The sequence below is a fragment of the Ascaphus truei genome, chromosome 17 (genome assembly GCF_040206685.1).
Source record: "Ascaphus truei isolate aAscTru1 chromosome 17, aAscTru1.hap1, whole genome shotgun sequence".
NCBI lineage: Eukaryota > Metazoa > Chordata > Amphibia > Anura > Ascaphidae > Ascaphus > Ascaphus truei.
The window spans coordinates 37722235-37738627 of NC_134499.1; the positions used below are offsets into that span (position 1 = coordinate 37722235).

Sequence of the window (16393 nt, forward strand, 5' to 3'; positions counted from 1 at the left end):
GTAAGAGAAAATTATGTTGGTTAAATAGCTTTTTCCGCAGCTAAAGCAGAATAATTTTTTGATATTGAGATCTTTTTAATGGGCAGCCGGCATCACATTGCAATATATACGACATGTCGTACAGCGTGTCCACTTTATTTCCCCTTGCATAGATCAGGTAGTGTACTAAGATGGGTTATTACTATGTGTCTATAGTATTTCAATGCATGTATGTTTTTTATGGCGATGTGTGTCAGGACAATGGCTTTTAGTCATTTTATTTGAGTATCTATTATGCCATGGGCTCAGCTGATTTCGGAGCACTCATGCAGTATATTCTCTGTCAGAAATATCAGCACTCATAAAATACACTTACTACTTCAATAGAGAACGCATATACACTCGCTGTTAAGAAAATCCTGGAAACATTTAGGGTCGTTTCAAGCCAAATAATAGCATGTGCTGGAAACGTGTTTAACAGAGACCAGCAGCCAAGATCAGCCATTAACCATGATCAGATGAACTGAAATAGTTCCCGCAGGGTTGGACTTTATCTTTTTTCATTCCTGGGAGAGATGATTTTTTTCTCTGAGGATTTTCTGGATATCTTTAAGGCATTTCTCTGGTATTAGATATTTTTTTGTTTTAAGATATTTCAGATGGAAGAATTAGAAGCTTAAAAGTAGGCATCGAAATGTAATACCCGGCCCTGTCTCTTTTGATCACTTATTGTTATAAATGGATATGCAACAAATAACATCTTTTGAATGAGCAAACCATGAGTCGCTGAGGTATCGTTAACCAATTCCAACTTCCTACCCTTGCAGCCAGAGGGAGCACATTGCAGGACCTTGTATGTTAAGAAGGGGAAAAAAGCACCATGCGCTAACTTTCCCTATCTGTAAGGGAATGAAACAACATTTTCTTTGGTCCTGCAGTTCAAACTTTTGATTTTTGTCTTGACGGCAAGAACCTTTTCTTTCAGTGAGGGAAAGAAGGTAGGAAGTATTGGGATGCTGAGACCAGTGGGAAAGCAAGAATTCCATGACCTTCTGCTCTCCCCTGCTTTAGACATTACCCCTTGCAGGTGTTCCAGTGGTATTTCCGTGGCAATTGGCCTATTCGAATTAGATGTCTGTATACTGTTTGAATGTTTTGAGTAAATCCCTTTATTTCCTTGTTCCTCAGTCCACTCGTGTTTTCCCATATGATGCTGTCATATGGACCAAAGGGCTTAACATTTGCTGCCACAATTTCATTACTAAGTATAATTGCAAAGTTTTGTTGAAGTATACAAATGCACATTGTTACATAAATGGATTGTTAATATAATTAAAATGAGAATAGACATCTGCAGGCTGATTAAACATCAACATCTGCCATCCAGCCAGGAGCATTTACTAAATGTATAGTTACTGTATCTGTCATAACCCACAGGTCACATACTGTAACCTTGATATTGCATCAATCAGTGAGGGGGAAGGAGCAGCTCAGTGAGTAAAGACACTGACTGTAAACAATGACAGGGGAACCTGGTTAAATTCCAGGTATCAGCTCCTTGTGACCTTGGGCAAGTCACTTTATCTCCCTGTGCCTCAGGCACCAAAGTTATAGATTATAAACTCATCTGGGCAGGTTCTGTGTCTGTAACAATCCTACGTGCTGCGTACCGCGCGCTGTACAGTAATTGTGACGCGCTCTGAGTCCTATTGCGCTATATGAAATAAAGTTATTATTTAATCAGAATGTATTAACGCTGCTGTAACTCGGGTAAATCTTTGTTTTACTTTTCAATATACATCAAACTTTTTAATGGGCAATAATGTAAGGTCTCACCGTAAGAATACATTACAGTACATAAAAAGAGTGTAAATGAGCAAAAATGGATATCACATATGTACGAATGTAAAAATACTAGAAGCGTTAAAAGAATGAGAAGTATTATGTGCTTCTTATCCGGTACTACTGCTTTAATTGTAAGTTTACGTAATTTACAACGGTCATGTTGCAAAGCAGAATTGACTGTGGAATGTCTTACATCCTTGTGCAGTAATTCAAAAATATTATGACAGCTATAATTTTATGGTGACCATAAAAGTAACTGAGGTAAGTTTAGTGAGGTAATCTCAGTGTTGGAAGTTTTATTAATAAAAAAAACTTTTAAGTATTAGCACATGAGTTACAATTCCCAGGTGTTTTTAGAAATTTGCTGGATTTAAACTGTACAGTAAATTTTTAACTTTAGACTAGTCATCATAAGCCTCTTACTTTTAGTGGTTAAAGTAGCCAAAACCTGAAGCATGAAGCAGGCTTTATACAATTGGCTTCACGGTGTGACACACGCAACCTGGACTCCGTGTTTGACATGTTATGCAAACCTGCCATACTCTTACTTTCTGGTTGATATTTTAGTATGATGGAGCGCACATGTTAAAGGGAAAAAACGAATTGAAAAAAGTTTTAAAAAAAATAAGAACAAAATATATTTTGTGATTAGTGTCTGCCTACGGACATGAAGTTGAGCATCGACCCTCATTTCTGGGTGTTTCAGGATTCAGATGTTTTCATCCATGTTGATGTCTTGTATAACAATCAAAATTAAAGAGATGCAAAACATTTTGTGGTACGTAACAAAATTGTACAGTGAAGGTATTCAAAGTCTAGCAATCTCACTCACATTTTGTAAGATGCAAACATACATTTAGTGTAGCAAAGCATACGACAGAAACACAGCAGTCGGTATCCAGCTCCAGCCTCCGGACTCAGACCTCCGACGTCACTCTGGGTGTGCGTGTTCTTCTCCGAAGCCGACGTCTCTCTGTCTCCGCAAAGCCGTGAGGCGCATACAGTGCAAACTGATAGTTCAGACTCTACGCATTTCGCCCCCGTTTCCTCAGGAGTCAAGTCTTACCTTGTCGCCTTTCGCTTGGATCAGACTCATTCTGTAGCTTCTTCTCTTTTTAGAGATTTGGTATCCATCTATGGATGCTATCGGTGTTATTTGTATCCTGTTGCTGCCAGAGGAGTCCAACATGCACTGCAAATATATATTGTAGATGCTTCTAGTAAAACAGAAATGTAAAGGTTGGAATAACCGCACAATCTATTCATATTTATATCACAGTTTCTCCCAGCCTGCCATAGCCCACGCAGGAGCTATGGATGCTGTCTATAGTGGTGCAATTCAGTCTAAGACTGAGCCACCTGTGCCGAAGCAGGGCTATCTGTAAACCCTGATCTATTGGTGGCCCTTGAGGACTGGAATTGCCCACCCTTGGCTAACGGACACAACCTGATTGAAGAAGCGGTTCGCCCAATGAGGGTGAACCAGCTCCGTGACGCCCCCCAGAACGCCCCCCCCACGGCCCGTTCACCATGGCCAGGGAAATCACCCGCTTCACGTGGGTGATTTCACAGCCTCCGCGCAGGCGAAGGCACCATGGCCCGGTCTTTAGAGTTGCGTGTTTGTCTGACTTCAGAGGGGCAGTATATAGCCGTGTTTCTGGCTCTTTGTCACATTCTTTTGGGCAAATGTTTGTACCAGGAGCTAGAGCTGTACTTCTATGCAGATTACCGTGTCATATCACTGTAGCTATTCATATATTTCCATTTGACTTAAAGTACACGCATACATAAACTATTATTTTATAGCAATAAACATCTGAAAGATAACAGCTGAATTGTTATTTGCGTAGTGCTGTATACAACAACCATTCGCTGCTGGATTCCTCCACCACTCCCTGTTTTAGCTCTTGGTGTACAGTGGCTTTTAAGTGTTGAGGAATTCCGCTAAGCTTTAGTCTGACCTTTACACAAGGGTCTGCTACACTTTTATGTTCATTCAGTTGTCTTTCCAGGAAACTCTGTAAAAAGCCATCCTGAAATGACGCAACTAGCTCCGAACTCAACTGGTGCAGTTTTTCTTTAGAAAGGCTGTTATGCATCAACACCTGCAATTCGCAATGTACTTGGTTATCTGGCTTCGGGGCTAAACTCTGATGCAGATTAAACTGGATGGAAAAGGACCGCTTCCCATGGCTTCATGAGGCTCATGTGAAATACAGTGACCCTGTCACCTGGTTGATATTCCCTCAGACGAGCATTCTCTGTCTTTCTTGAGCCTTTTGGGTTGTCTTGTGCGAATTTTGCCACTTGTTTAAATTTTGTCCCTCAGTTCTATCACATACTGGACTGTATTCTCTGCACGTGATGTCTCTGCTTCCCATGTCTCTTCAACGAGATCCAGAATTTCATGAGGTTGTCACCTGTATAACAACAATCACGGTCATTAGCTTTTTTTTATGGTTATTTTATGAGGTTTTCAGAATTTTCGTTAGATTACAAGTCAACCTTGTACCCTAATCTATTACGATTTTGTTTGGTAACCCCACTTTGTAAAGATCTTTCCCAGTTCAGCAGCAACTGGAGCAGAGTTGTTGTTGGATACTTTGTGGCGTAATCTACCACCTGAATATGTGTACAGTATACCAAGCTGCAATCTCTTCCAGTTGACCTAATAAATCCAATGCGATCAGTGAAAACGTTTTTAAATGATGGGAAATGGAATCAGTGGTGCCTTCTGGTTAACGTTTGGTGAGATTAGCTGACATGTTGGAGAAGATGCACAGAACCATTTCACTTTGTCCTGTACTCCCATCCTGTAAAACCTGGAAATGATTTCATTTAGTATGTTCTCCCTGCCCAAATGTCCATCCATAAGAATGTTATCTGCTAGTCTGAGTACTTTATGCCTATGAGGATTGAAAACCAAGAACTGAATAACATCCCCTGCCATGTTTTTGTGTTTATCAACATGGTATAGCATAACATCACAGAGCTCAAACCAAGGGTTCTGTGCAGTTCTGGTATCATCTTGGACTTCCCCATTTTATTCTTCTACTCGCTCCCAGGCATATTGGAGTGTTGCATCCTCTTTCTGGGTGACACCAACATTGACCAATTGATTTAGTCTGACCTGATCAGGCCTTGTGAGCTAAGTACTAAGCTTAGGTATCATATCTTGCTGTAACTGACCTTCTAAGGACTTCAACTCCTTAATCAAAACCAATTGCAAGGCATCAGCCAGTATCTCCCCATCACACCTAATTACATCTGAGAACAAAGTTGGTGTACTGTTATGTATAATTGTCTCCCAATGCCTGCGTATTAGTACAGCTGCGGGCATTTTTCTCCCCAGTAACAGCGTCATGACCGTGGTTTCCCCCTGAGTGGTCAGTGTAACCTATGCAGTACACCGCACATCCCACACAGTTTTATGGACAAGAACCTTATCAGGAACCAGATCTTTGTGTAAAAATGTTTGTCCTGCTCTGATGTCCACTAGTCCAGAAGCACCCTGCTCATACACGTGGATTGGGACTAATATTAGCAGTTAGGGTTTAGACTGGTGAATTATCGACAGCCCCATGCAAAGCTGACTATTTATTACGGGCAGTCGACCTTTGTCGGCTGTGGGGTTCTTTCTGCCTGAGGCTCAAGCGCCCACAGAATAGGGCTAGATGCCCTCTTCGGGGGACTCATGGCCCCCTTGGTTGGCTCTCATATGACTGAAACTTTGCACCTGTGCTTGACACCACTGTCCTGCTTTCTTCGCGATGCTTTGCAGTTGCATGCCGTTCCACTGGCCACTGCTTTCCACTCCTAATATTCATTTGCACAGAGCCTCAGTAGCCCTATCAGGGTTACCACCTTTGCTGTCCCAGTGCCATATTCCGCCGGGTAGACCCCGGATTAACTGGTTGATTCCAATACAGCTACACTGCTTGTGCACCTGAATTTACTTTTGGTTGCAGCCACTTGCGAGCTAGGTGTAATGTCATCCATTTGCATTCGTGGAGCCCGGTCAGGTTGGAACTCACAACAGTAGAATAGCTGAGCTTGCAACACCTGCACGGGAAAGAATTTCACCCTTCAATGTGGAGTACTGCTTTGCTTCTTCTGCCGACAAGTCATGATGTACTTCTGTCACCTTGATAAAGAGCTCACGCTCGAAACGCGTTGGTGGGGGTCCCTTGTACCCCGTAATGCAGCTGTATTTGTTTGCTGGTTCCATTAAATAATTGTTTTTAGGGCAAACGCTCTCCTTGACTTATTTACATTTTTTTGCCTTTTCCTGAGAAACGGTGCCTGCTTTTTCTTTGCTCTCACATGATGTACTTTCTCTGCTTCACCTTCTACAAATGGAGTCAATATTCCTGTAGGGTTTTTTATGTTGCAGGAAACACTACAGGAAAACCAATTCTAGTGGGGTTACTCCTTACCGTCAGGGATGCTAATACCAGCGCTGCCACCAACTGTAACGGGGCGATTCAGGGCTGTGTTAAAGATGCAGAGGCTTAAATTCAGCAACACTCCAGAGCCGTCTTTTTATAACAGCACCAACATATGTACAGAAATCGTAAAACTACAACAAAAAAGTATGCAGATGGTGCGACCCTGGCACGTCCCCGCCCCGGCCTCTGAGAGTCCTCTTACTCTCATTAGGCCTCATAAGTCCAGATAATAGTGCAGCAGAATCTCCTCCTGCAGCCTGTCTTCGGGCCTGAGCAGCCAGTGCTGTCCTGTCTGCCTTTTGGCTAATCAGCACTAATCCTTTTATTTCCTTAAATATTTCAAAAATAATGCTTGGATGCTGCTTTCAAGATTGAAGGCACAGGGATGGTGAAAGCCCACTGTGGCTAATTAAGCTGGAGCAACACTTTCTGATTTGGTTTTCCAGTAAGAGTACCAACCGTTGCAATATCAAAGAAGACCCTTCCTATTTGTGTATAGTAACCACAAGTAAACATACCTTACCTCTGGAACTAGACCTAAGCAGTGGGTTATGATTTAGGGATTATGAACATTAATCAAGATTTATTATGAACTTGGCAATTTTAGTCACATCTCATCCAACTGTTCCTCTTTAAGGCCTCACCCTGAGAACGAGTATTATTGCATGTTGTATGACTCAAAGCCAGAGTTTAATGTGTTAAATATTTTAAATGCTGTGAGTAAAATGGGTTAGACAAAGAATATTAAAAAACAATCCACAGACCTTAGTTGTAAACGAAAGGAGAAGAGGTACTCAGATCTAATTTTACTATTTTATTCTGGGCTTTTGTAGATTGCCAAGTTTTATTAGCAACTGAGCTGCCAGATCTTGAAAAAGAGTCGAGGGCTTCCAAAATTATGTGGTGTTGAGTGAAAAGTCAGAGAGAGCTTTCTTGTGTACAAAGAAAGCACATATTTTTATGAATGTACCTGATGCTACACTATAAACCAAACCTCTGTACTTTTCTATTTTCTAATGCCATATGCCATACTTTGAAACCCTCTTATTTCCGTTCAGAAAATTAATGAGCCATTTTAATGCAAAATGTTTATGCACCCTGAAATCCAGCAGCCTAAATAGATTTCCTAAATGAGTCCAAACCGAAGTTTTATGAATGCTATTATAAATATTGTTCCAACTTATTCATGCAAACATGAGACCTGGGAAAAATGTGCCTTGCAGGTCAAAATGGCATTCACAGTTTCCTTCTTGCCGAAGGATTAGCTTCCACGGCAAGTTTACAAGACTTTTAGAATAACAACCATCTGAATTCTTCACTATATTCAAATACTGTGAAGTAATCATTGTAGACTTCGGCTCCTCATCCAGAACACTACAAAGGCTTTTCGTTTGAAACACAACCGGTAGAAAACACCTGCCCTTTTTAGTTTTCATGCAAAGAAAACATTTGAATATCAGCCAGCAAGGCTGACATATCATTGGTCCTGAAAGGTGGAGTCTTTTTGTTAATGAAATATAATCTCTCTGCCCATACCATTCTATTACTGTAAAAATGTTTATAAACAGGCTCATAAAAGAGTGATACCCATGCTTTCAGGAAAACAACCATTCAAAGGAACGATTGCTGCGAGAGTTGTATCACTTTCCTTTCCGCCGGTCTCTTCCCCTCTCCTTTTGGAATCCCCTCAATGTCTCCCTATCAATCTCAGCATTAAATGTAACATTATTCATCTCTCTTTTAAGGTTTCCGTCTTCTACACCAGGGGCGCTCAACTCCAGATCTCAAGCCCCCCCACCCCCCCAACAGGTCAGGTTTTTAGGATATCCCAGCTTCAGCACAGGTGGCTCAATCAGAGGCTGAGTCAAAGACTGAGCCTCTGAAGCAGCCACCTGTGCTGAAGCTGGGCTATCCTGAAAACCTGACCTGTTGGGGGGGCTTGAGGACTAGAGTTGAGCCCCCCTGTTCTACACCATCTTACATCTCTAATCTCCCGCTATTACCCTTTCTTGTCTCTTACGCTCTGCTGAAGGCTGTGTCATCTCTGCTCTATTTGTCTCTACTGCACCCTCACGTCCATGAGTGGGGCCTCTTACCGTAGTTGGAGCCGGCATCTCCTCCTGCTACCGTGCGACGACACGTCATCACATGATGTCACGTGATGCGCGGGTGCCTCCTGTCTGCCCTCACATGACTTGTTGTCAGGGAAACGTTTGTCATGTGGTACCAGGAGCAGATGCCAGAGCTTAAAGTTGCCCCAGCCCAACTCCGATTGTAACCACCACAACATTTAAACTGGGATTACGGAATTTGGGCCGAGGAAGAGTGCGAGGCCTCTGTAAGCGCGGGGCCAGGTGCAGTCACGTCGCCATCAAGCTGGTCCTTCCCATCTCCAAGTCACTCCTAAAATATCACTATATTGGTTAATTTAGGCCTTAGGCTACTCCTTGTACTTCTGATGCTATTGCTTGCCGCTCCCCACACAATATAGTGTATATTCTCTATTTAAACATTTGTATTCACTTTTACAATTTTCTTTGGTTACAACACATTGTAGATGGTTCACATACAGTATTTGTACATGTTCCTCTCTTAATCACCTCTCGTTTCTACTAAAACACTATTATTACAGTCAACTTTGTAAAACATTTCCTGTGGTTTCTAATATTCTGTTCCCACCAATGGTGGGCTACCTTAATCTCTCTTCGTTAAACTTTAGTCTTAATAATATATCATCAAGTTTAAACTTGTATATCTAAGTCATCTCGTCTCTTCTCTCTTTTCTGTAGGACAGTGTATGTTCTCTACTGCACTTGCTACTATTGTATTTTCTAACTCTCCCTTTATTCCATTTAGATTGTAAACTGCGTAGGACCGGGACTCACTAATTCATTTTGCTTAACGCACTCATTGTATATTATCTCCCTGTACTGTCTGTATTGTAATTCTGTACGCGCTGCGTGCTTTGGTTGTGCTATATAAATAATCATATATATACCTGCGTACATACTGGCACAATCACACGTATAAACACGTTCTACCATATAGTGTGATATGTACAGTGTTACATTTTAGCAGGTGCGTCTCTTACTTTTTGACCAGCTATCTTTTACGAGTGAATGCAGGCGCTGCAACTGCCATGAAAATGTTGGAAAGAATGACTGGTTTATAGTAAAGTCCCGCAGTAACATATACTCGTCCCTTTTATATTGTATTATAACCGAAGAGTTTAGAATATCATTTGCAGTGGAATTGTGAGATGGCTTCTTCATTATGGTTGGGTTGCCAGGTGTCAAGTATTGAACTGGACTGTCCTGTATTTGGACACTGTCCAATAACAAATTAGAGACAATACTAGACATGTATGTGTCTAGTATTAGCTCTCTGGACATAGTGACCTGACCGGTTTGAGGGGCCGTGGGATTTCCCCGGGCAGGGAGAGAGCAGGGCTGTTGCTAAGAGGCTGGCCAGCTTCTTCCATCCAGATTGTCTGCTGTGGGTAATGCAGCCAATCAGGAGGAGGTGTCAGGAGCCTGGGGGTGGGGCCAAGGAGCGGAGACGACCGCATGGAACGGAGAAAGGTGTGTGTGTGTGTGTGTGTCTCAAACGCGTCACATCTTTCACCATTGTGTCCAATATTTTTGGAGAAGCCAACCGGCAACCCTAGTAGTGACTGATTTTAACAATAGGAGGGAAGGTCTCTACTTTTTTCTCAAGACATCACAAATTCAGTTGAATGATATATATTCACTTTGGAATGATATACATGTTCTAATAAATATGGGCAGTACAATATCTTGAAGAATAGCACTGCTTAGTAAATAGGGCCCACATGATTCTAAACGGATGTCTGTTTCTGTCTTTGGAAAGTAAAGTGTCTAACTTCATTATACAAAAACTCTGAGGCCTGTAATATAGTGCGTGCGTGTGTGCTTCCGTGCGCGCACGCGTCAATGATAATTGCAGGGTGTGATCCTGCAGTTGCTATACTTGAGCCGTGAGTGTGCACGGCCGTGAGTGTTGGTGCGGCAGATCTGTGAAAGACAAGAAATTTGTATTTTTGCGATGTGAGCCAATCGCAGCGAGGACTAGCGCTGTGACATCAGAGCCACGCCCCCTAGCCACGCGCATCACCGCTTGCGCTATAGCAACTAAACCCACACGCGCACCAGCGCGTACTATATAACAAGCCTAAGTCAGCGACACTGAACAAATCAGCTATTTATAAAAATGTAATGCACACCTCGAATGTTTATAAAGCTTTCTTTATGTAGCAAACCTTTGCAATACACAGTATATTGGGCAACTGGTGTCTCCATACTCTTCTGGTGTACAAATGCCAGGCCATGCTTATTCTAATATGTACCGAATATTATTGTGTAGTAGGATATACAGTAAGATTTCTTTCAGACAAGATTGCTGTTCCTATATTGTATTTTTGTACCATTATGTATACTTTATTCTGCATACACAGTATTCCGCAACTAAGTGACTAACCTGAGTATAAATCCCGGTGGCAGGTGGACGCATTAAGGCTTCGACTGGAAGAAAAGGAATCGTTCCTCAGCAAAAAAACAAAACAGCTGCAGGATCTTACAGAAGAGAAAGGGACACTGGCAGGAGAAATCAGAGATATGAAAGATATGCTGGAAGTGAAAGAGAGAAAAATTCATGTCCTTCAGAAAAAGGTACAGCTTTCACTTCACAGAAAACATGTTGAAAGTCAGTGATACTCATTCATCAATCGCTTCAATCATTGCAAAATCAGGTCAGTGCACTGTATGATTTTATTCTTGTAACCGTTCTTAGTCAGCATGTTACGAAAATGGTATGCCAGACCTTGGGGCCTACAGTATGTACTAAGTGTTGCAAACAACCTTTATTGGTGCAAAATTGACACGTCGAACTCAATTTCATTTGTGCTTGATGCACTAAGCTCAAATGTCTCCATCTGTTCCAGCTGCATCAAAAATGTTTTATTTCATTTTTTTGGGCGCATAGAAATGGACTGCGCTTGGCGTACTGATGTGAATGCCATGTACTGAAAAATAATATATGTGTGTCACAAAACCCATTAAAAGTGAGTCAAAATCACCCCACCCAAACTCAAGTTTGCGTAAACCTTAAAACGACTCTTGATGATGTTAGCGCGGGATAAAGTTGCTACCGAAAAATGTATTTGACGCAGCAGGGATGTTTAATTATATAAGTTAACAACACGTATTATCTTTACAGCATGGTTATTATAAATAATATTACACTAATAATTGATAATTAATTATTTAGTTCTAACTACAAAAAAATAGAAATAATTCAGAGTTTTAAATTGTATCAATCAAGTGTTCAACATGAGGGAGGTGTCAAAAAACCACTTCTAACAACAAATTATTATGTGTCATACTGTGTGTGTGGAGTCTTCATACATACGACGCACATTTTTTTTTAAAGGTTTTGTATTACTTTTTAGCACTGAAATTTTGACGCACAAACACAAGTAAAATAACATCTGGTACATATAGGGGGACCTGACGTCCCGGTTTAGCCAGGATAGACCTCTTTTTTTGTTGTTTGTCCCAGTGTCCGGAAATTGTTGTAAATGTCCCATTTTTTAAAATTGCTGCTCGCGCATGCGTGATCACCAGGAGCCTGCCGATCGCGCATGCGCGGGCTGTAATTGCCGGCCACGCATGCTCAATTGGCAATCGTTGACTGCACATGCACGAGCGCCCCGGTTTGTCCCGGGAAACATCTGGTCACCCTAGGCACATAGGCTCCCTTGTGGGGTCATATTTGACCTCTGTGCCTTTTCTCACGTATTGATGTTTGCAGTCTCATTTCTATATAAGTATTTTATAATAAACATTTATTCCATAGAACAAACCTTTTGCATAAAAGTATGCATATGCTCTGCAATCGCTGCATAAAGGTTTATAGAACATGCAGTAATATATTTTCAAATATTGTATTTGTGTTATAATTTACGCAGCATGTATATATAATTTTGGGGGAGGCACAGTGAGTCCCTCCTCCAAAAAAGCCAACTTTCTAATAGATGGAGCCTTACATTTAGATAAAGTGACTTGCCATGGCCACAAGGAAAGCTGATGCTGTGGTTTGAACTAGGTTCACTTACTTTTAGGGCAGCGTTCTTCCCATTAAGCTGCTCCTTCTGCCCATAAGTCGTCTCTGTTATCCTAATAGGCTTACGCAATCTCAGACCTGGTGCATTTTTACTTAAGGAAGGAAATGATAAAGTAGAACTTGAAACTTCCTTTTACAATATGTATGAACAGCATCTCCTCTGTCTTTGTCCTATAACCGCTCCCTGGGCCGCTTCTGGTATCGAGTGCAGGTGCCTTGAAACTTTGACAACAGGAAACCTATGTGCAAAATGAGCCTCATGGCACCAATATAACAGAAAAAGTGTCTTTCTAAATTCTTTGTGCGGGACTTTTGTTTTTATGTCTTCGGGTGTCTTGGAACAACATTTCAGTAAATCAAGAAGATGGGTATTAACTACAAACCTGTCAAGTTTTACAGGTCATTTAGCCTCCAAAGCTATGGATATCTGAAAATTGGGCCTTATTGTTTAATAGCTTTTGGACCTGTAACTATTCCTACCATCTGTCATCGATCCTCCGCAGCCAACTGACTGAAAATATACCAGAAATTCATGAGATGCAGAGCTGTGACAAATAGAAGTGCCATCCTATTTTTAAAGTTTGAAATTATTTATTTTTAAAGGTTTCCTTTATCTAACAACTCCGAGTGGTTCTTTCCCAACATTGCAACACTTGTTTTTTTTTTTTAAATATTGATGGTCCCTTTAATCCCTTCTTACAGGCAATGTGATAGCGCTTTCACGAACAGTTTTGCAGTTAATAACTTATATACTGTATAATACTTCTGCAATATTTCACATCAAGCATCAATACAGCGTTAGAGCCCTGCAACCTGCAAGGCATCTGTTACCCCGACATCTGACAGCTTTCTATAAATCTCTTACATTTAATATGCGGCCTGGTGCTTCCTTCCTGGCCTAATATGAAATCATTTTGGAGCAGTTATTATTATATTTTATTTTTTTTTACATATTTTGTTCATTGGAAGCAACACTATCCCATATGCTGCAATATTGATACACCATGCAATTATTAGGCATATTCCAACATTTGCTTGCAAGGCAGATAGCAAAATAATTGGACCTGTGTTGTGGACTCAAGCTGATACTTTTAATGGTTCATTAATACAGAATGTGCAAATGTCATTTCTCAGTTGGAACATACTGCTAATATGTTTCATCCATAATGATGCATCGTGAATGGAAGCCAGAAGAAAACGAGCCAACAAAAGTAAAGGCCTTGCTATTGATCCAGCCAAGACATTACCGTTTCAGCACATGTTTAATTACTGCAAAGTTTCCCAAAGAGGCAATCTGAAAGTTATGATTGCTTAACCTTTAAAAGGTTCATCACAGTTATTTTGGCTTCAAAATTGTTGGTACATTAATCACAGGCAAATGTTCTTCATGTTTTACTCTTAAAAACATCAATCTTTTCTAGTCTGCTCACTGTTTTCATTGCTCCTTCTCATTGTTAAAATGTTCCCTTACAAAGGGAACTATTTTGAAATTTTCTTGGCATTGTAATAACTCAAGGAATGAGGGAGAATTTTGCAATTCCAGGCTGGTTACAATGTTGACTGTATGTCATTTATCTTCGAGAAATATAATTGTAGGAACAGAGCACGGAGCCATTAAAGTAAGAATGTGTTTTGACAAAGCATTTGGAAAACAAATACTGTATATACTGTATATTTCATCTGCATCTCTCGTATAAATGTGTTGCACTTTAGCAGAGTCTATTTCATCTGTTTTTGCTGCTTAATATAGAATACATTTTTTTGGTCCATCCTTTTCTTATATACTTATACATGTACTAATTACTATTATATTGGTTATTTTTGTTCACCATCACTAATAACCTTTATTTAAGTGATTTAGGTGTGTTCATTCATTTTGTTGCATATACTTATATATACATACATTTATTTTGGGAAATTAGACAGATGACCTATAGCTTAGTTTCAACAAAATTGAGAATGCTGTATTAATGCCTGTTTTTGATGCTGTAACCCCATATTTGTCAACTGATCCTGTTAAACAGCAGATATTTGATGCTCTTTTTCACTCCATGACAAACATATGTGAGAGAAGCCAGAGGGAAGATTGCAAAGCTAAATATACCTTCACAGTGGCAACATTCATATTGTAGCACTTGGAAGAAGAGGAAGAAACAAATGAAAATTGTGCTATTTTCTATTTCCCATGACTTTATTTTTGAATTCCAACATCTTGCACCTTGATTTAAGCAGCTTTGCCAAGGAGCTTTATTTAATATGTTATTGAACACATGGAATTAGAAGTGCTTTGAAGAGCGCTGGCTAAGTCCAATAAGATGAGTGGAAGTTGTTAGTAAAATTGCTTCTTTCCAGTTTTGCGCGCGTTTGCCTTTGACTTGGCATTTTTCGATTGTTTAAAATAAGACACATGTATTTACAGTAATTGAGGAGGAAAGTTTGATACCTCACAGAGATTCTCCAGAGTTGCATTGATTTGATATGTCAAACATATGTAAATACATTGAATAACGAAGAGAAGGACATAGCAATGAATGAATTATATTTTAAATGAGGAACAAAGACGCCGTGCACTTCTAGAAGTCTTGCTGCCTACTCTCAGTAATACGTTGGTCTCACATTGTGTGCTACTCTGACTCTTGGTGTTTGTCAGGGCTGTTCTCTGCTTGTATACTTTTGATATTATTTAACCTTGTACATGTAGACAGTTGTGTCTTAATTTGCTATGTGTTAGGTTAGCTCAGGGGGGCGCAAACTTTTTTCCCTGCGCCCCCCTGCCGGCGGTCCCCTCTCTTCCGCGCCCCCCCTAACCACCATTGACCCGCCCTCCGGCGTCATGATGTCACGTTGCCATAGCAACGTGACGTCACATGACCTCGCGGCGTCATTTTGACGCCGCGTTGCCATGGCGACGCAAGAAGGAAGCCGCCGGAGTCACGGGTAAGTATGATTTACAGAGGCCCTGCAGCTCCCCGGGCACTTAATTTAAGTGCCTTCGGGAAGCGCGCGGGGCCTCTGTAAACCCCGCGCCCCCCCACCGGCAGTCTCGCGCCCCCCCTGGGGGTCGCGCCCCACAGTTTGCGCACCGCTGGGTTAGCTGACTTGTGGCTGGAATATCACTGATAGATATTGTTGCACGTAGTGCAGGTTTTTTTCAGCTCTGCCTTTTGATTTTATTGGCTACCTTGTGGCTATAACATTACTAGTAGATAGATTGTTACATACATTGCAGGGTTATTTAAATTTGCTTTCTCAAGGGAGTTCTTGCTCTATAGGGGTAAGGGAAGTACAGGATCATTTTGGTCTTTGGAAACGGGCCAGAAGAAGGGGCTAGGAGCCCCGAAACATTGCCCCCCCTTATTCCCCTGTTTATATCCCCATTCCCCTCCCTTCCTTGTTTTCCCTTACCTCCCTTTTTTGCCTTTTTGCCAATTATACTTAGTGCACTATCTGGATACCGTTTGTGGTTATACTATATAGATCAGAATAATGTCATTGTCTATTGCATACTGTTTGCTAGATCTGCACTGATTTCGTACTAGTAAAAGTATTTTTTTTGCATTTCATTCAGTGTTGTTTTCATATTTTCCATTGAGTGCTGGAAACACTTTCTTTGTTCTTCATTGCTTATATAGAGAGGGAATCGGGTCCCTCTTTTGTTCCCGCGCTCCACACTAACATTCATTGGTTATTGCTCTCTATTGAGGTGCTGTTAATATCATATACTTTCTATATTTTAAATGAAGTATGCCCATGTGTAGTGAAACTTCATAACACTATTACCTTTATCTCATATGGTGTCAGTTCAAAATATAATGTTTGAATGCAAGGAAGTGGGGCTGAGTAAGGGATCCGTTCTCACAGTTCAGAAAAAGTAAACCCAATTGACACCTTTTTAATTGTCATGTGTTAAAGTTTTTACATTTGTTCACAGAAGGGTATTGATGCTCTTTGGTCAAAATGAATCCTGACAAAATTAAACA

The 16393-nt window shown here is 40.9% G+C and overlaps 1 protein-coding gene across 19 annotated transcripts in view; it reads left to right on the top strand.

The window, feature by feature from the left end:
• Nucleotides 1-16393, top strand: part of ERC2 (ELKS/RAB6-interacting/CAST family member 2) — a 608533-nt gene that overhangs the window by 135163 nt on the left and 456977 nt on the right. For all 19 annotated transcript variants that reach the window (XM_075574861.1, XM_075574848.1, XM_075574849.1 and 16 more), the window contains one exon: nt 10793-10960. In XM_075574861.1, coding sequence (XP_075430976.1) covers nt 10793-10960 — 168 coding nt within the window. The remainder of the gene's footprint in view (nt 1-10792; nt 10961-16393) is intronic.